This window comes from Artemia franciscana, unplaced genomic scaffold, assembly GCF_032884065.1.
Source record: "Artemia franciscana unplaced genomic scaffold, ASM3288406v1 PGA_scaffold_30, whole genome shotgun sequence".
Classification (NCBI taxonomy): Eukaryota; Metazoa; Arthropoda; class Branchiopoda; order Anostraca; family Artemiidae; genus Artemia; species Artemia franciscana.
In genome coordinates, this window is record NW_027062662.1 from 1,225,410 (window position 1) to 1,246,622 (window position 21,213).

The following is a 21,213-nucleotide window of genomic DNA, read 5'->3' on the forward strand; positions in this document are numbered from 1 at the left end:
GCTAATGATTGAAGATTCTGAGATAGCTCATTGATTCATAGTAAAAAAAAATATATATTAAACTTCGTACTCCAAAGGCAGCAATGCCGCATGGTATAAATTAATATATAAATTAATTTACATAAACTAATATATAATTTCCTTCCTTTCGATCAAGCTTAAACACAGGTGCTACGGGGTAATATCTCCCTTGATATTGCAGAAAAATGTTTTCTTTGTAACATAAAATATTACATTAATGTGACTTCCGGCGCAAATGGTGAGGGATATCTTGAACATCGCCAAGAAAAATCATGGGAGGAAGGAGGTAAGATTTACCAGGAAGTTTTCCGTCAGTGTTGTGAAAGAGTTGGGTCTTATGTTCAATTTTTATTTTTTGAAAAGATGTTTGGCGGTTAACCTTAGTGGAGGAGTGACTAACCCTAGTGGAGGAGTGATTCATGCCTAAAGTGACCAGAACTTGAATCAAAAGTTCGTAGCAGCACATATATAATAGCACTAAAATAAAATAAAAAACGAACCTTGAAAAACACCCCTAAAATAAATAAAAACCAAACATGAAAAAACACCACTAAAATAAATGAAAATCAACCTTAAGAAATGCCACTAAAATAAATAAAAACCAAACCTTTAAAATACACTACTGAAATAAATAGAATCCAAACCTTAAAAAAACACAACTAAAGTAAATAAAAACCGAACCTTAAAAAACACCACTGAAATAAATAAAAACTAGACCTTGAAAACCCTTTCCAAGCAACAGTGAAAGAGTAATTCGAAGTTACTCTTTTACCTTGTGTCGTTAACAACCGTCCTTACTCTTTCACTGCTGCTTGGGATGGGTCTCACTTTATTTTAATAGTCTTTTCTAATGTTTGGTTTCTATTTATTTCAGTGGTTTTCTTTAAAGTCCTTTTTATTTGTGGACTGAGGACAGCGCAGGTCTTGGCCAAAATGCTTACATTGCATTTTCTTTTTCATTGGCTGTAAATATCCTTATTTTTCTTCTTTTCTACTTTTTTCTGATCTTTTCACGCTTAGCCAGTGTGGTCTCAGAAATGTTTTTAGTTAATTCTTATGATCTCTTCCCGTCTAATTGCTGTTCCCTTGGCCCCGGATGGAGCATCAAAAAGCACTATTCTTTTCAGACAACCATTCTTTATCTGTGAAACACGACCAAACTATCTTAAACTTTCTGTCCTATATTTACAGGGAAAATATTTCCAAGACTGCGCCGAAGATCATCAGAGAAGGATGAACAAAGTGGTGATTATGTCTTTAGGATTGTTTGTAATTCACCAATGCCAGGTTTGTACAGCATTTATGTTTTATTTTTATTGTTCCAAGCTTTTACAAAGGTTATTTGCCGAATAAGTAGAATCATTTTTTAAGATATACAAATGTCATGTATATTAAAAAAAAAATCAGTGACAAGGCTAACTATTTTTTGTTCTCATTGGTTGTAGGATTTGAAGAGGTTTCTTATCGAATAAATAGATTCATATATTAAGGTATAAAATTCTCATGGTTGCAGCGGTAACTGCAATTTAGTAAAAAAAAATTTTAAAAGCAATCAGTGACAATATTAAAGCAGTGAGGACAATTAAATTGAATTGTTAACTTTTAATTTTTTTTTTAGTAGAAACTGACACAACCATTCATATCTTTGAAATGTAGGACATATGAGGCCTTTTTTTACTGAAAAAAATCTCACTTTTTATTGAAGAAAAGAAAAGTGGGAGAAAATTCAACAAAAATGAGATTATACTACACTTTGATCTTAGCCAAAAGGTCTAGAAGTGATTCCTGTCTTAAACCTTCATAATTCACTTATTTTGATTCACTTTTCTTGATTAAAGGCTCAACAAACTTGTTCCTTGTCTTAAAGTTAGTGAAAATTCAATTTTTTTAAAAGAAGAAGATATAAAATTGGAACTGAGATACACAGTTGGTCAAGAAACAGAGAATTGGTAACTGTAAATAACTTGGCTAAAGTTCGTTATTTTCGTTAGTGCAACCTTTCTAAGCTTTCAGATACACGGATGAGCATAAGATTGAAGCTAGGAAAGAAGTTTTCAATTAATGTTGCGACAGCGTAGCATATGTTTATTCACACCGTTTCTTAAGATATTTATAATGAACAATATTAAGAAGAATAACCATTTATATCTTCTAAATTTATTGCATATCGGGACTTTATTTTATATTGAAAATTAGTATCCCTTTGGTAGTAGTGGAAGCCAAATTTACAAAAAATAAACGTGGGTGAAAATTCAACAAAAAATAGATCTACGTTGCATGGGCAACGTGAGGTGCTATGGCAACGTTTGTTCGGCTTCGCCGAGCAAAGTGTTGCGAGAGCAACACTTTGGTTTTGTTTCCTCGCTTTTATTAAACGCTGAAGTTGTTAATTTGTAAGGATCTAAAAATAAACACGTCCCCTACATGTCTTATCACTGGAACCAAATTAGTCTTGCCATCAAATACACCGGAAACAAATAATAGGTACACCAACTATCAAAAGTTCCGAACCCCTCATTGCCGAAGATGATTTTGAGCTAACAGCTGACTGTTGCTTAAGACTCCCCTAATGGCATCGGCCTATTTTTAGTTTCAGTGTGTACCTAACTACTGAAGTTGTCAACACCTTTAAACTTTCAAACGTTACATCTCAAGAAGGAATTTTTCTACCAAAAAATGGATTACATATACTTTGATCAGCTCATTAACAGCTATAGACTGCCATCGAAGAAATCTATCGGTCTTAGTTCAAAAGTTGACTTTTTTGCCATAGGCCAGGTTTCTAACGTCGTCACTTAGAAAAGAGCAAAGGATAGACTCTAATTTCTTTAGCAATGAGATAACTTTTAAAGTTTAAGAGGCACATCTGATACATTTCTTTGCTAATATCCCAAATGCGAAAAACCGAATCATAAACTCAGCTGAAATCACGAACAGAAATGGGTAGAAACAAAAGATGGCAGCACTTTCGGACCCGTGGGAAAATGCTGCTTTTTTGTTTCGGTAAATTTTTCTATTTATCACTCAAAGAAGATATATTGGCTGTGGGGCCAGGTAACTGTGGCATATATTTAACACTTAAAGATTTTAGTCCATCTTCAATTTGGAACTGGTGTCTGCCTACTTGCCTGCTAGAACGGAGCTTTCCACTCGAAAGAAGAAACATGGTATGATGAATTGAAAGCTTGACTGCATAACTTTAGATAGTTCTTTCTGACATAGGCTGTAAAACTGCACTTCACTTCACATACTATAGGCTCTGACTCAAGGACAAGCAAAAACTCTCCTTTTTGGCCCCAGACAAGAGTTCTACGAAGCTTTCCAAAATGCAAAGTCATATCCATTAATCCGGCCTAAGGTCCACACTTTCCGTAAAAACCGCAGAGGTAAAACCCTTACCACTTCCTAGGAATAAGCTGAAATCGAGGTGCTAGGAACTAAAAAAAGCACGACAAAACCAAAGTGTTGCTTTCGCAACACAATAAACTCCATCTGTGTTTGGTTCAACACATACTCACGCTTTCAGATCATAATCACAGTTATAACCTTCACAGTTTTTGAGAAATCAGCCGTAATATAAAGAAAGAAAACGATCAAAAATGGGGTTTTTAAAGGCCAAACAAAAACACTGAAGAAAACACAGAAAGTGAATATTTCGAGAGAATATCCCCCTTTCTTCTTCAGCGCGAACAAAATAGTATGATCATGGAAAAAACAAAAACAAGCACAGAAAGTACATAGAAACCAATGAAAAAACGCCAAAAAATTAAATAAAATTCAATGAAAGGCCAAAAATCATAAGAATCAAAATCAAATACCTAAAAAGCAATAAAGTGAGTTATTCGCCAATATTCGCAATTTGCACAAAATCTAAACGAATTTGAACTGCCAACGACTTTCTGCGCTTATTTTTTCGTTTGTTTTTTCCTTGATCAAAAATTGCTCCTTCGTTTGTTTGAGTGAATGATTTTTTTCTTTTATTTCTCAGTTGTTCGTTAGTATCCGTCGTTGGCAGTTCAAATTCTCATTTGGCATTTAAAATCCTATTTTTGATCGGTTTCGATCTTTACGTTAGGGTAGGCCAATGGGGTTTAAGAAATTATCTTCAGCCACAATAACCGTTTTTCATAGTTCTTGCCCAGCTCGAAGACGTGTTGTCTTTGTACTCTCATATTTGACAGTGACACTCAAGAACCCCTAGGGAAAGGCATGTGTGTTACACAGTTTACTCATTGTTCTGGTATTATTTAAACAGCGGTCTGGTAATTAAATAAAAAGACAAGTTTTTTTCAACTGAAAGTAAGGATCAGAATTGAAGCTTAAATCAAAAAGAAATTATTCCATGTATGAGGGGGGCTACCCCTTACTCAGCTCCCCGCTCTTTACACTAAATTAATATTTTTTATTCCATGTTTTCTTATTCTTTTATTTTATTGTTTTTAGTGGTAAAAAAGCCACGTATTTTTTCCTATTTTTTTTTTATTTTAGTTTTAATAGTAAAAAACAGGATTCAGTCATAAATCCTTGCCAAAATAACTCTGTTTATTTTTGAAAAAGAATCCATTATAGTCAATTTTTCAGATTGTCAAAATAGTCAGGGCTTTTAATTTATAAATGTAACATATTTTTTTTTTTTAGTATTGACAAATTTGTGTACTAATAAAAATAAAGCTTAAACCACCGCTCCTATTTGTCTTAGTCAATTTAGATACTTGGAGCTTATTAAAACATTTATTGTTACTAATTTATGTGTTTATATTTAAAAATATTGAATTTTTTCTATGGATAGCATTTAAAAAACTTTATCTTCAAATAAAATATTATTGCTGCAAAAAAAGTCACCTTCACCAAAGTTTGTCAAATGAGAATTCACAAATCTTAACTTTGAGATTTCAATCATTATTCATTATTCATCCTTGTTCATTATTCAATTACAATTACAAAAAGAGTATTTTTCAAGTATCCTATTTTCATGTTGCAGTTACTCCTTTTTTTTTCTTCTTTTTTTTGTAGCTCGAGAAACTCCTTCGCCACCAAGAAGCTTATCCAAGGAATCTCGTCAAAGAAGATCTCTAAAGAGATCAGACGATATTTCAAGTCATGGAACCAGCTCTTCTAAGAGTAGCTTAAGTTACACAGACAGCTTACAAGAGGTTTTTGAAGCAGGAAAGGACACAATTTCGTCACATTTACTTTCTAATGGGTAAGTTAGGTTAAGGAGGTAGAAATAAATCGGAGCTTTTTGTCTCATTTCATTTCATTCTTTTATTAATGTTGTCGGTATTGTTGTTAATTGAATGTTTATCAGTCACTACTAACAAGTCTTTGAAAGTCGCTGATATGGTTCTATTGTATATTGATGATGTATATAACAAAAGTGTCTCTCTGTCTAAGAAAATTAAATAAATTGGAACGACATTACTGCTATTTCAGCCGAAAACTATTCGTGCATAGTTGTTTTAGTACCAAGGACATAAAATAAAAATTCTTTTTTACAGCCATTTTCAATGATTTTTCTTTTGTTAGTTTTAATGAAGTGGCTAGGGCGATATCATATTTTTCTTCAATATTGCTCAGTTGAACTGCATAAATAAATAAGCCAAATTAATTAATGACATTTGAGAGCGCTTTTCGTCGGTCAAAATTCGAACGTTAACAATCTTTGGATCCCTAATACAACTACAACTTCAGGGCAGTACTACATCTTCTGAAGCTGTTTGTATCGTATGTTATGGTATTATACAATATGCATTAGCAAAGATCAAGCTATGGAATGTCAACCATATCTTAAATATGTTTGGCATTCATAGAATTGCCGAAGATCGTCCTTTTCAGTCAGCCGTCTAGGGCCAGCTGATGAGAGGTTGTCAGGAAGGATCTAGGGAAGGATGGTAGAGTAGCTCACTGATGTTTTTTTAATTAATGGTACTGTCATAAAACACAATAGAACACTTCATAGAAGCATAACTGAAGACTTTACGTTGCAGTGTATAATCTTACAGATCGAATTCTGTCCCTAACGTAGCCTGGTCGGAGTAAACTCGAACTCTACATAGAATTTTGAGTCAGGTACGTTTATATTACGTTTTGTTTATGGTCGTTGTGATGATTTTAGACAAAAAATATGATTGCTACTTTGATTTTTGTGGTAGCCTAGTGTGTAAGAACTTATTAAAGTATGAAAAGTGATACAAAGTGTAATATAGCTCAAGGCTAGAAAACTACGTATACAGTTTGAAGGCTGTTTAAATGCACAGTCCTCAATGATCAGATATTTAAGTGTCAATGAATTTTGGTTGCATTTGTTAAAGAAATTAATGTTTTAAACCCTAACTAATGCTATTACTACAATTAATAGCTTATTGTAGCACTAGGCCACCTGAGGTTAAAAAATCTACGCACACACCTTCTCCATTCCAATCTATTCAAAGCCTGCCTCTATACACGTACCGAAAAATTGTGTGTTTCCCCCAAATCCTTTTATCTCACCCCTTCTCTCCTTGCAGCCCTGCGATGCAGGATAGTACCAAACTGTTCGTAATTGTTTGAAGTACGGTCTGTCAGACAGGTACCCAAAAGATTCCGTATACAATTCCCGTGGAAAATATCTAACAAATTGGTCTTTCGGAGCCACCACGTTCAATCACCGTGCTTGATCATGACATCACTGTAGCTTCCAATATTCTGATCCTAGTCTGCCGAATTATCTTCCTATCTTTTCAAACTTACTTCAACTATCAAAAATACCCTTGGCCTTTGTTACTCAAATTTTAATATCGTCTGTGTATCCACCATTTAATAGTGCTACTTGAGTAAGTGAAGCTATCCACCTGACCAATCATCGTGTTACCCAGCATTCCCAGTCAAGGTGACTTAGCCTTCCTAACACTGACTTTCAAATTTATTCTTGCGCCCTGAACTCTCAAAACCTCGAAAGATCATTCATATTGCTAACGTTTTTATCTAAGACACATAAATCATCAGCATAATCTAAGTTTACGAGACTTGTACTTTACACTCAGATTTCATGCTCAGCTCTAGCTATTTCCGTAGAGATAGAACGCAACTTTGCTCAGCTCCAGGTTCAATATGAAACCAGCTACTAACCTTATTTCCTACCTTAGCCATAGCAATATTGTTCTCATAAACCGTACTTATCATTTTAATGTATTTATATGGTATATACTGCAATGAAATGGCCTTTGTTAAACCTCCTCTATCGGCCGGATCAAACGCTTGCTCATAATCTATAAAATTAAGGACTAAAGTGCTTGACGACTCAGGCACTTTGTGATTATTAATCAAAGAACGAAAATCTGATGGACACGTTCTCTTCCTCTCCCTCCTAAGATCAAACTCTTCTTCTCTTAAGACTTTATCTATATCATATTTAAGCCTAAGAAGTATCATTATGCTTGGTAATTTTCTTTCTAATGAAACCAAGCTAATGTCACTATAAATACCACATTCACCCTTATCACGTTCCTTACAGAGGGGTTTAATTACAGTTTTCATAAAATCGCAGGGTATTTTGCCTTTTTTTAAAACTCATATTCATAATCTTTAGTAAGTTATGTTTAACTTCCAGGTTACCGTTTGCTTATTTGTTTTTGTCTTTTTTAAACTTATTTACCACACTATCAGCAGCTGGATCCTAATTATTTCTTGTCATTTTAGTACTATCTTTAATTATTCCTCAAAATAAATCTTCACTTCATCACCTTCACTTCTCATGTGTCACATTATTTTCTAGATCATGTCCTGTAACTTTATTACGGCTTAGCATACTTTCAAAACGTTTTACCCACCTCTCTTTAACTCTTTCCTTCTTTATCACCAATTGTGGCTCCTTTTCTATCTTCAGCTGGCACAAGTTCAGACAGATTTTTCCCTCCCAATTTTTTTAAAGGCCAATACAATATTACTATTATACCAACAGATTACTTTGTAGTTTTTAGTTTACATATTTGATTAATTAAGTATTATTACAAGCTTGACCAAAACTTGATGTTTTGTTTGTTCAAATTTTTTCAAATTTTTAGGTTTTCATTTATATTTTTTTCGTTTTATTTTAATAATCTACTTTTACTTTTAGAGACTCACTGTCAGTCCTCTGTTCAAGCATGAGACGTCAGATAATATCAAGAGCGTTTGAAGGATGGTATTCATGTACCAAGCATTTGAAAGATATTAAAATGCAGTTGTTTCCACTGCTTAATCGGGATTTTGACTTAAGTATTGTCAGAATAGGCAAGTCAAATTTCTTTTCTTACAGTGACTGTGAAAGTTAGCACTCTTGCGACATGTCAGGGTGCGATCTATATAACGCAAGCCATAGCTCCTCCTCTAAGTTCTTGTAAAACTCGTTAAACTAATCTTTGTTTTTATTTAAAGGACTGTGATATTAGAAAAACCGACCTTTTTTTGTGGCTAAAAAAAGTTGAGAATCAAACACTCTTTCGTTAAATGACTTACAGATAGTAGAGCTAGTGCTCTGCATCTAATCTCTGAAAATGTCTAAGATATTCGTCAGACGGATTTTTTTTTTTTCTGAAAGCAAACTCTAAGCATTCTGTGATTCCTCGGAAGAAATGTTTGACTCTTGCAGCCTTCCTGCATTGAGAGACAGAAACTGAACGTTCAGACTGTTTATCGGCTTAGAATTAAAACATACAAGCTGCGCTACTTCTGATTACAAGAAATACAACTTGAGTGGGAGGCTCTAGTAACGGTAATATATGATGAGGTCAATATTCATTTGTGTAGGTAGTATATATTGTGGTATATTAATTCCTAAAAAGGGTATTTATTTCTGAATGGTATCTACACATTTCACTCCGCCTACCCGAGAAACTACTTACGGTATCTATTGTGAGCCCACATATGTGTTTCAACATAATCTTTCCAAAATACGAATATATTTATTTTTATTATTAATTTGCATATACTAAGGTTAAAAGAGTTTTAATCTCGTGTTTAAAAGCTTTTTCTCCCTTAACCTTTCCTTTGTTTCGTAGAACACAAGCTCATTAAAATGTTCGAAACATAATATCTTTGTTAAACCAATTCTCTCAGCTGAATCAAATGCCTATTTATAATCTATGAAACTCGGGAGTAAAATGGTCTGATGGGTCAGCAAAATTTTAATTATTAATTTGTGAATGAAAATTTGCTAAGTTGGATCCTTTCCCGTTGCTAAAACCACGCTGTTATTCTCTGTAAACTTTTTCAACGGTATATGTTAATCTAATAAGTTTCATTATACTAAGTAACTTGCATTCTGCAGAAATCAACCTAATGCCTCTGTAATTACCACCCTCGCTTTTATGACCTTGCTTATAAAGGGTTTTAATTAAGGTTTTCCCTTCCCAAAATAACTAGGTGATCGCTCTTTTTCCATAATCACATTCCTAATCTCCAGTACCTTATCTCTAATTTTTCCGCAACCATATTTTAAAAATTCATTTACCATACTATTAGCGCCCGAGGATTGATTATTTCTATATATTTTAGTACTGTGTCTAACTCCTCCTGAGAAATAAATACTCCTTCATTTCCAAACTGTGGAATCAAACCCAAATCCTACAGCTTTCTCGGAGGTTAATTAATTCTCAAAGTTTTCTGCCTTCTTTCTTCAATACTTTACTTGTAACTATTTTAGGCAAAGTTTCTATTTTTTATTTGGACAGGTCTACATTGAATATTTCTTCTCAGTTTCTTAGCATACAATGTGAAATCTAACTACATCTTTCGAATCCTCTACCCATGGCTTCCCTTTCACATTGCCTTAATTCACTCTTTAAGTCCTTCTCTACTTCACTTATTTTTCTCTAATTCTAACAAGACCTATCACTCAAATTACAAACCACTTCTTTCTTCTACCAATCTAAAAAGTTTTTGCTAACACTCCTAGCAGCATTTTTAACTGCTTCCGCTATTTCAAAAACTGTTTTCCTAAAATTATTCCACCCGTCTTCAATATTTTCCAATGCTAAGCTTTCCAGCTTAATATTCGACTGTTCATGGAAAGCTAATTTTAAATTCTTATCCTGGAGTCGATCAACTTCTTAGTTTTAGCTTGAAATTAACTTTAAAGATTGCTAGATGATGATCTTTGCCTTTAACGTCAATATGGATTTTCTTATATAATATAGTGCCCTTCATTGATATTCGACTATTGTAAACAAATTGATCAGATGTTGTAGAGGAAGTGTAGGGTGAGGTAGAAGAAAAGGTTATTGCAAGGGAGCTGTATTTATTCGAATCACTTTTGATCTCCGATTTTGCCGCTAGATCTTTCTACGTCCAAACGAATGAGCCTATTTCCAAGTTTCTATACTACGTGATTGCCCCCCGCCCCAGAAAAAGAAAAATGTGAAACGTTAAAGGCGCATCACTCTTTACTTATGCTGCTAAAAATCACCACACACCAGTCACCACAACTAGTACTGCTAACTGCTAAACTAGCATCAATTCAAATAGGAACTCATCGGAACACAACGCTGCCAACAGTTTCTTGGCTGTGTTGAGATGAAAGGTCACTGCTTCTAGATGCAAACCCCTTGACACAGACTGTCAAAGCTCATGCGTATTAGCTGCCTTGGCACTAAAAATTAGATTCGTCTTTCAGAGGCAACGCTCTAGTGCTGCCTTAAAAAGAGTTACTGTGAGCGTCTTTAATATGATGTCTTTTTCCTTGGCCATTTCGTTTGGAAAGGGAAGCTGCAAAAAACTGAAAAGGGGATTTAGTTGGTCGAAAGTTCTTTTTATTTCTTTAAATAGCTGAAAGTGACTGTAGGATGACCAATCCTTCCTCCCATTATCCTTTTTTATACATGTCTCCTGTCCTTCCCCGCCCAAATATGTCGAAAAAATGTCGACCGTCATTTTGTTCAAATTAGTCGAAAGATTAAAAAATATGCCTCTGGAGATGACTTGGCCTCTGGTGTGCTTGGAGCAAGTGTTAAGGGAATTTAAATGTGGAAGAAAAAATTAGAACAAACTTTGCATCCTTCAGAGAACCATGGGGCATGACGCTGGGCCATAAGAAGGACCAAAAACTTTTTTGTGAACCACTTGTAACTTCCGGAAGTCCCTGGACCAAGAGAATATTGTACAAAACTATTTTAGTGGGGGACAAGGGTTCCAAAAGTGGAGGAATACTTAGGATAAAGTGACCTCAACGAAGAAGGTAAAATATAACAAATCCTTGTTGTTTCCGCACCCTTCCCCCTCCCCATAAAATTGCCTTATAGTGTCCTTTAAAGAGACTCCTTAGAACTTAAAATCCTTAGAATCCTTAGAATCCTTGAAATCCTTAGAACTTGAAAGACATAAAGACATTATGGACATAATCAAGTGTGGGCATTGTCCAGCAGAATATGAATGGCCCTTTACTTGGCAAAAGTAGAGTCATCTATGGAAATGGTGGATATGCTTTTGTAGAAAAATTTATAATAACAGTAAAATAACAGTAGTATTCAATAACAAGCGCTAGAACAGAGTAAACGAAATAACAGAGCTGAGCCTCTCTAAAATCCAAGTATCGGCTACACCACTGCTAAAGTAGTTATTTCAGTTCGGAATTGAGATATTTATAGAATTAAAAATTAAATATAGATCGTAGATTTACCAATTTCCGTTATAATGGAATTATAATAAAAATCCAACAAGACATTCTTTGTGGGGCTTTGTTACGTGGTGCTGTATCCAACCAGTAATTTTTGAAAATTTATACTGAAAAAAAATGTAAAGCATTTTGGATAAAACATTTACGAATCTACGCATGATTGAATGCATTGAATCATGCGTTGTAGCGGCCACTTTAGGGTCAAACAACTAGAATTAGATGCCCTGTTACTCCATTTGTAATTACCAATTTGTGCTGCTAATCATAAACCTATGACTCACGAAAAAAAGCAGAACTAGTAACCCGAATATCTTCCGGTCATTCAGATCTGCTTTATTTATTTTTATTTTCTACTGATGCTTTTGTTTTCATATTTAGTTTCTGAGCTTTTTTATGGCGTTTTTTTAATTACTCATATGCCGAAGTCGGCTTACGATTTAGTTCATTTTAGTCATATCCATTTTTACTCTTTTTTGTATTTTTAACTTCTAATATTAAAATAAATATACACAAGTAAATTCGTAAGCCGAATTCGGCATATGGGCAATTCAAAAAACAAAAGGCATAAAAAAGGTCAGAAACCAAATATGAAAACAAAAGCAATGGTAAAAAATAAAAAGGAATAAAGCAGATCTGATTTGTGCTCCCCATCTTAAACCTATGACACTCGAAAAAGAACACAGAACTATTGACCCGCACTTCTTCCATTCATTCAGTGGCTGTTCATTTTAGTCATATTCATTTTTAACCCTTTTATATTTTTAACTTATAACATTGAAATAAATATACACAAGTAACCTTACTGTTTGGAAGCATTAATAAAGACACAAAAAAGGGTGTTTTTTGCAATAGCCTATGCAGAAAATAAAAGATTGGCAAAAAGGTCCTAAATGAACAGACACTGAATGACTGGAAGATCACACTAAACACTGTGTTTGAAAATCCTCCGCAAGCTATCAGAATGTTGCCTGCGAAGTACCTACAGATTGAGATTGGTGATTTGGCGATCTCTGATCTAGTCTTTAGAAAGTCTAGGATATTCCTACTTTGTTTTTCTTATTTTATGTTCATTTTAGGTTTAACCGAGCTGTTTATTTTAGTTTCTTATCGTTTTAGGGATCTTCGATTCATAAATAGCAGCATCTGTTGTCTCTAAGTTTGATGTTCTTCACTATATTCTCTTTTCATTTTGGATCTTTATTTATTCATTCATTGTAATTTTTGCTTGTTTTCACTTGATTTATTGCATAACCTTCTTTATGCTCGTTTTGCTTTCCATATGACTCTTCACTTTTCTTTGAATTTGTTTTGGAAAATGTTTTTCTTAATCTCCTTGTTAGAAAACGTCAACTCTGATAATCAGGGAGAAAAGGAAACTCCAAGTTCTTTTATCTTCTCTAACAACTTGCATTCTTAATATCTGACATTGAATCCAAACATATACTGACAAAAGTCACTTTTTAAGCTGTTTACGAAGCATCTTCTAGTGATTTCAGAGCCAACATTCCACCGCTGTCTAAAGTTTCCTACAAGGTACCAACAGCTCACGGTCGACGCTTAAGCGATCTCTGATCTTGTCTTTATAGAGTCTGAAGTATCCATATTTTTACTTTTGGTATTATCTGTTCATTCCATGTTTGACGTGATCGTTGATTTTAATATCTGTTTGCTTAAATCCATAGCAGTATCTGTTATCTTTAAGTCCGATATTATTAATTTTAGTTTCTGTTTAGTTTGGGTTTGATTCATTCATAGTAATTTACTATAAGTTTTTACTATAAGTTGGTTACTATATTACTACTATATTATTATATTTTATATTGTATTATATTATCTATATTATTGCTACTATATTATTACTACAAGTTTGAGTATGGCTCTCCATTCTTCTTTGAAATTTTTTCGGAAAACTTTGCAATTTGTATTCTCATGTCTTAATTCCATGATCTTAATTCCATACTAACACTGACCTGCGAAATTTCTGAGTCTGTTTACTATATAGTCTCTATTAGTTTTAGATTAAATATGCTCTTGAAACACGTACCTAGTCAAGAAAGACGTATAATAATATTATGATATACAGTAATATAATAATAATATTATTATAAAATTTTAGTCAAGACAGTCCCCAGTGATTATCAGGAGAGGAAATAAAATGAAAGAATTATTTCGTATCATAAGCAGACACAGACTGTCACAGCTGAATGAATATTCAATAAAATTGTATTAAGTGTTTAAGCCAAATTTACGTACAGAGTTGCCAACTTGGTGTTGCCAGAGTTGGGGAAGAGGGACCCTAAATTATTTAGAATTGAGAAGCAAATAGCAATTATAATTTAATCAACTTATAATTAATCTTTTTTTTAATTTAAGTTACAGTAAAAAGCCAATTAAACAGTCATTGTAGGGCCGTGTAACCAGGAGTTTGATCGGGATTATATTTTTTTAAAACTTTGGCTGATAATGAGGGATGGGGTTTGGGGAGAGAGATTGTCTTAGACTCTTTTCATGCTCAAAATTTGAAAAATGGAAGGATGTACAAAGTGCTATGTGCAAAGTATTTTGGATGATTCATAGTCTTCTAAATATATTGAGTAAATAAAAAATTATTGATCAAAAAAATATATTGAGTAACATTATTCCAGCACTAACAAGAAAGTAAACATATCCATAAAAACATAAGCTGAACACATGGCGAATAGTCCATTTCTACAATCGGATAAAAGTAGGAAAAACAAAGTTAAGAAAGGGCTTACCCAAACTGAATACTAACAGTGCTTTTGCCTACCTTTGATCAGGAAGAGGATTAAAAGCCTCCTAGCTGGTGTTTCAGGATCTTACTTGAAACTTACCTATCCGAGACTTACCAACAGAGGCTAAATTTTCCAAACACTCTTTAAATATTTTCTAGTAGACTAGAAACTATACTGATGGCTTGATTTGTGTTTAATCGTATTGTGATTTTATTTTCTTCTTTCCTCTTTCACCTCTTCTCGTACTCTATTATTGTTTAATCAGAAAAGGCTTTGAAGGTTTTTAACCAGAAACGATTTCTGAGCATATTTTTAAAGCGGGCATTTTGGCAATGGTAGTAAAAAATGGTAGTAACTATTGGGTTCTATTCAAGGATTAAAACCAAAACTGTTGAAGAGAAAATAAAAAATGGAAAAATGAACCATTGGATAAATTAAACAAACAAAATATCAACCTTGGAAAAAGAATGACAAATGACAGAAGTTGTGTTGAATAAATTATAGTGCTATGACTCTTCTTACTTTGTCGAGGGACTTGTGCGCAGGGAGAAGGAACTTGTGTGACTCTTCATTCCCCAAAAATCTTGGATTTTCATGACTTCAAGGGTACTTTTCATTAAAATTATCAGTTTTTGTTTTATTTTTGACGTTTCTCCTGAAAAAATTGCTACATGTGTGCTTTACTCTGTCAGTAAGATTAGTTTTAACCGTTTGACTGTATCATATTGTTGGAATATGCAAGCTGAGGTGCTTCGAACACAGAAAGCGCCGCCCTGGTTAACGGCAAGCTTTCTTTTTCCTTCCCCATACAAAATGGAGTACGGCAAGGATGCGCTGCTGGACCTGAGCTGTTTAAATGCGTCATCGACCACTTTCTGAACGAGACGCACAATGCCCACCCTTTCGGAATCAGTTATGCCGGGAGTACTCTGTCCGATGTTGCCTTCGTGAACGATTTAGCTGTCCTTAGTGACAATATCAACCAACATAAGTCTTCACTCGAGACGCTCTCCCCCGCAGCCTCTAGAGTTGGGCTGCAAATCAACTGGAAGAAAACGAAGATCATGTCCATAGAAAAAACTGCCAAGCTGTCGATGTGGTAAGGCAGTTCACATATCTCGGATCAATTATATCTTCAAGTTGCACACTTTACAGCGAAATATCAGCCAGATCAGCCAAGACAAGCTCTGTGCTCGGACGACTCCTGAGAGCAGTCTGCACAAACAGTAACTTAGCCGCCATACCAAAGGCCAAATTTACAACGCCAAAGTCTCAAGCATCATGCTATACTCATCTGAGACATGGCCGATAACCCAGATACAGCTTAAAAGGGTCGATGCTGTTCAGGCGAGACACCTTCGTCGAGTCAAAGGCTTCAAATGCTATGACAAGATTCGTAATACTGAGATCCTGAAGACCTTCAAGCCGGCGAACCTCTCCACTCAAGTAGAAGCTCGCTCTCTAAGGTACTCCGTCTAAGGTACTAAACCTACTCCGTCTCCCGGAAAGTACCCCCACAAGGATCATCTCGGATTTCAATCCCTCAGAAAATGGCTGGAAAAGCCCTCGAGGAAGGCCATGCACTAGATGTGCGGATGTAGTAAACCAACGCCTGTTCAATCGCAATATCAACCCAAATGAGGCCCCATCCTTAGCCCATGTCCATCCTGGACAGGGCTACTTGGAGAAGACTGACGGCGTTGTCAACCAGTTCCCTCTACGCTGGTGACCCTGCTGAGCAAGAGCGTTAAGTCAAGTAAGTCAAGTCTTAGACTTGAACTTTACCACAATTTTTGTGGTGGAAATTTCAGTGGAATAGCACAGGAGGCGATTGTGTGCCCGAAGAGCTCTGTCACAGAATGTGTGTTGGAACAGATTTTTTTGTGTGTGGGGGAATAATATTTCAAAGAGGTTTACTGGTTAGAAGCTATGCTGGAAGCTCCACTGGAGATTTATTGTGATTGCAATTTGAGTGGTTAACAAAAAAATTAACCAGTAATCTATCGTTTATTCTTCCTATATATGTTTTATATTTTAGATGAAAGTCCAGGGCTGACTAAAGAAGTTTTCAATCAGTTGTATATTGACGGTGTCTTACAAGATTATGAAGAGGTTTTAAGGTTAACCTACCTTGGTGGAGTCGATCCTGAGCTAAGAAAAGTGGTAAGGCAGTTTTGTATTGCTCTGTTGCATTCGATTAAACGTTTTCCTCTCTTAGTAAGCAAATTTGTCAAATTGTGGAATTTTTTCTATTTTGACCTATTTAAAGGTAATAAGGTAATTTAATTGAATCTGGTCCCTTTTTTGTCGCTTAGGGATAAATCCAGAACCAGAAATTCCATTACTAAGCTCTTAAAAACTACTAATACTACTAACAATTCACTGCAGCACCAAGCCACTTGAGGCTAACACAGCTACGAATGCTCCTCCTCTATCCCAATCTATTCAAAGTCTTCCTATTTACACCCTCCCAAGAAGTTCCCATTTCATTTAAATCTTTCTTTATGACATCTTCCCACCCCAAGCGAGGATGACCTGCTTTCCGTTTAGCCCTAGACGGTTGGCGAATAGGACAATCTTCGGCAATATGTCATCTTTCATCCACAGAAGGTGCCCTAGCGACCTCAACCTTTCTCTTATTATACCCCTAGAAAGCAAGACTGAACCACACTTTTTGTACAGCCTACTGTTTGAAATACGGTCAGTCAGCCGGGTACCAAGAACAATCCGTAGGCAATTTCACTGAGCGAATTCACTGAGCGATTTCTAGCAAATCTTCATGTGCTTTTCGAAGCGCCCATGCTTCAGAGCCATATTTGACCACTGTCATCACTGTAGCTTCCAATATTCTAATCTCGGCTTGCAGACTTACCTTTTTATTCTTCCAAACATTTTTTAACTATGAAAAAACACCCTGAGCCTTGGCTATTCTACTTTTGACATCTTCACTTCTTCCACTGTCTTTACTAATAATGCTACCTAGGTAAGTGAAGCTGCCCACCTGAACAATCTCTTCGTTACCCGACTTCACCTTTTCATCTTCACTCATTCCTAGCCTTAGTGATTGGATCTTCTTAACATTAATTTTCAAATCTATTTTAGCACCCTGAACTGGCAAAACCTCAAAAATTTCATTCAGTCCTTTCAACAATTTTTGGAAGTTTTACTTTAGCACCCTTAGCCACAAAAATGGTAGTAGTGGTAGTAGTACTACAATTATGAGTAGTACTAGTATGCACGTAGAGCCTTTTCATTAATTCAATATTTCCCTCGACATTTCCTGACATTTTTAACTTAATACTCTTAAGCCGTTCCTGGGATAACTTGCATACACATAGTGTGCTATGATCTTGTTCGACATTAATCTCAACTTTTCATGAAAGTTTAATTTTAATACCCAGCAGTCTTAAAAGTAGTAGTAGAAATATTAGAAGTAGTAGTAGTAGCAGTAGTAGATAGCATATAGCATCTAGTGGCTAGTTAAACATCAGCTTCAATATGTATTGAAAGTTTCAACTTAATAATATAAGCTATTCTTGGAATATAGCTTTTACTCATTTTCAATAACCGGCATCCAAATAAAGTGCGTTTGGATTATGTTCAACAATCCCCCCAGCAGTCGCTACGAGTTCTCTCTTTGTCTTCAACACCCCCTCAACATTTCCTTAAGAATAGTAGTAGCAGTATTAGTAGTGGCAGCAGTAGTAATTCGCGCATAGTGCCTTTTGGTGAATTCAAGATCTCCATCAACATGTTCTGAAAGTTTCACCTTAATACCCTTAATACTGATAGCAATAGCAGTTGTAGTATTAGCAGTAATAGTATTAATAGCAGTAGATATAGCAGCAGCAGTAGTGCTGTGCATATAGAACCTTTTAATGCCTTGAAATCAGATCCTAAGCCATTCCTGGAATATTGCTGACACGCTCTCTTAATAACCTGCCTAAATATAGCGTATTTTGATTTATTTTTATGTCCCTTGGCATTCCCTGGAAGTTTCACTTTAATATCCTTAGACTTAGAAAAAGCTGTTACCGAAGTGTATGTAGTAGTAGTAGTAGAATTTACATTGTATCTTTCCGTTAGTCTAACATCCGGCTCAACATGCCCTAAGAAATCTCAGATAATAATAACTCTATATCTACATAATACCCTTAGCTGTTCCTGAAATATTACTGATAGGCTTTTGGCAAGTTGCATAGACATAGTGGATTGTGATTTAGTTCAGAATCCCCCTCAAAATTACCTGAATATTTTGAGTTAATACCATTATCATTAGTAGAAATATTAGACTAGCAGCAGGAGTAGTAGAAGTAACAGGCACATAGTGCCTATGGTTATTTCAATATCCCCCTCAACCCCTGAAATTTCCACCTTAATGCTCTGAGCTGTTTCTGAGATATGGTTTTAGGCCCTTTGGACAACATGTACGCACATAGTGTGTTTTTATTTAGTTCAACATCCCTCTAAACGTTCTTTGAAAGCTTCAACTTAATATCCTTAGCCTCAATAGGCGCAATGAGGCTAAGGGCCTTAGAAATTGATAATAATCTTTCTTTTTGATTGATTTTTTAGAAGAACTTAAGAGAATTTTCACTTTCTATCGAGTGTTCATGCCAGAATTCATGTATTGACCGGTCTTGGTTGTTATCACTTGACAATATTTACCGCTATCTGTCAGAATTAGATAAATTAAAAAAAAGTTTTTCATAAGAAAGTAAATAGTGAGAATAAAACTTAAAACAAATATAAATTATTCTTTGTGTAAAGGGAGTCACCCCCTCCTCAGCCACCTACTGTTTACGCAAAAATTTTACAGTGCTTACAAAGGCACAATGTATAAGAAATAATTTCTGTTCATTTTAAGTTTTGTTAATGTCGGCCATTACTTTTGTTTTAAAAAGTTGTCCGTTTTTACATCTGTTCTTTTTCATCGGTATCCCCAGGGACAATCTAAATGTAAAAAGAAACATCGCCCCCTTGAACTCAACCCTTCAAATCAAGATTAGACTGTTCTACAGCAATGCTTCTCGAAAAAGAGTCTGTTTAGTGCATTTTTTTAAATAAAGTGTTATTACCCAAAATAAACTATCATCTCCACAACAAGAGGGAAGAATTCATCTCCTCAGGCCTCAATTATGTATTGAATTTTATTGCATGATTTTCATCATATTATATCCCTTTTAAGACAGGTGATGTCTTTAAACCTTAAGTTCTCCTTCCAAAAGAAATTTACTTACAGTGCTTATAATGCTCCTTTCTCTGTCCTTAGAAAAGGTAAACTGGATGAAGATAATAAACTAAGAAAGATATTAAAAGAGGAAGATCGTAAATCTGCTCGATTCTACAACAAAATTGAGCTTAAATAATTGTTTAAAATAAATAGAAAATAAGTATCCGAGGTTAACAGTTGTGTTGCAGAAGGACTGGCCAGCATAATTTCAACCTATCTTAACCTCTGAAGTTACTGCCAGGGGTTGTGTGGGGTTACCTCACTTACATTTTCCAAAGCTTTCCGGTATAGTAACCAATCGATGACATTCCCTGTACTTTAATCTTTATTTTTCCTTGGAAGATCGAAAGAAGAGTGGGAAAATCAAGAAAGACAAGTGTCTGTCCTTGGATATCCCATTTACTCGTATTAGTTCTTTCAGTGATTTATTTTGTAATCCCTTGTCTTTCCCCTTCAGTGCGATTATCGTTTCTGAGCAATTTCCAAAAATATGAAAGCAGGGCATTATTGCCCCCCCCCCCCATAAAGAGGAAGAGGGAAAGCCTAGCTTTGAAAGTGTTCACCCTATATCTCCTACTCCCTTATTCTTGATGAGGGATTCCTGTTAGATTCGCTAAAGAGAAAATCTAACCCACTTAAACTTACCATTACCTTGCTCATCTTATCAAATCTATTGGGAAAGTTCTTGAAAAGCCTAGTACGAGGCTTTACATAATAAAAGCCTAACACAATTTAAATTCCTTTTATATTCTAAAAGTATTTGACCTTGTTAGCCTCAATATATTAGTTGTGAAACTTGTCACTGAATTAAATATTAACTCTTTCCGGGTAAAATTGGTATCCCCCTTCTTATCAAATATACTACCAGTAGTCAAATTTCTTAATTATCATTCCAGTCTTCTCCGTGGCCACAATGGAGTACCACAAGGCATTCTCCTGGTCCTTTCCTTTTCTAGTTATGATTAACAGCCTTTTTAATGAATTCCCTGACAGATATAGCTATTGAGTCTGTAGCCTTACTTAAGCTACAAAATAAGCTTTACATCCCCCTTTCCCATTAGTTAACGACTTATGCTTTCTTTGCTCACCATTCTCTTGAATGTGTTGTCCATTTTGGAGCTTCGGCATCTCCCGGGAAGGATGAGATAAAACTGAATTAATCCAAAAAAGAGCTCTCCGAATAAATTTTGAAGAAGACAAACTTCCACAGTCTCTTCTTCTTCTTCTTCTAATTTTCAGGTATGGCCCTACTTGCTTGGTCACTATCAATTTGGAAGCACTGTCCAAGAAAGACAAGAAAAAGATTCAAGTTTAAAGCAGATATACGAATCTACAATGTCTGAATGGCTCGCAGTTGAAGCTATCACGCGACAGAGAGATAGAGACCAAACGGCTGCAAATATAGCTAAGCTGTCATCTGGGAGCTACAGCCTCGATTGTCAAGAAGTGATTGATAAACTGACTGATTTTGAGCCTAATTGTGAAAGACATAAACTTACAAAGCTTTCTAGAGGGCTGAGTAATGATGTAAGTGCATCTTTTGTTTGACTAAGATACAGGTAGATGGCACCTCTGGA

At 35.1% G+C, this 21,213-nt stretch overlaps 1 protein-coding gene across 4 annotated transcripts in view; it reads left to right on the forward strand.

The window, feature by feature from the left end:
* Positions 1-21,213, forward strand: part of LOC136041594 (small G protein signaling modulator 2-like) — a 191,634-nt gene that overhangs the window by 108,992 nt on the left and 61,429 nt on the right. For all 4 annotated transcript variants that reach the window (XM_065726296.1, XM_065726295.1, XM_065726297.1 and 1 more), the window contains 5 exons: positions 1,213-1,308; positions 5,035-5,224; positions 8,117-8,271; positions 16,442-16,566; positions 20,876-21,163. In XM_065726296.1, coding sequence (XP_065582368.1) covers positions 1,213-1,308; positions 5,035-5,224; positions 8,117-8,271; positions 16,442-16,566; positions 20,876-21,163 — 854 coding nt within the window. The remainder of the gene's footprint in view (positions 1-1,212; positions 1,309-5,034; positions 5,225-8,116; positions 8,272-16,441; positions 16,567-20,875; positions 21,164-21,213) is intronic.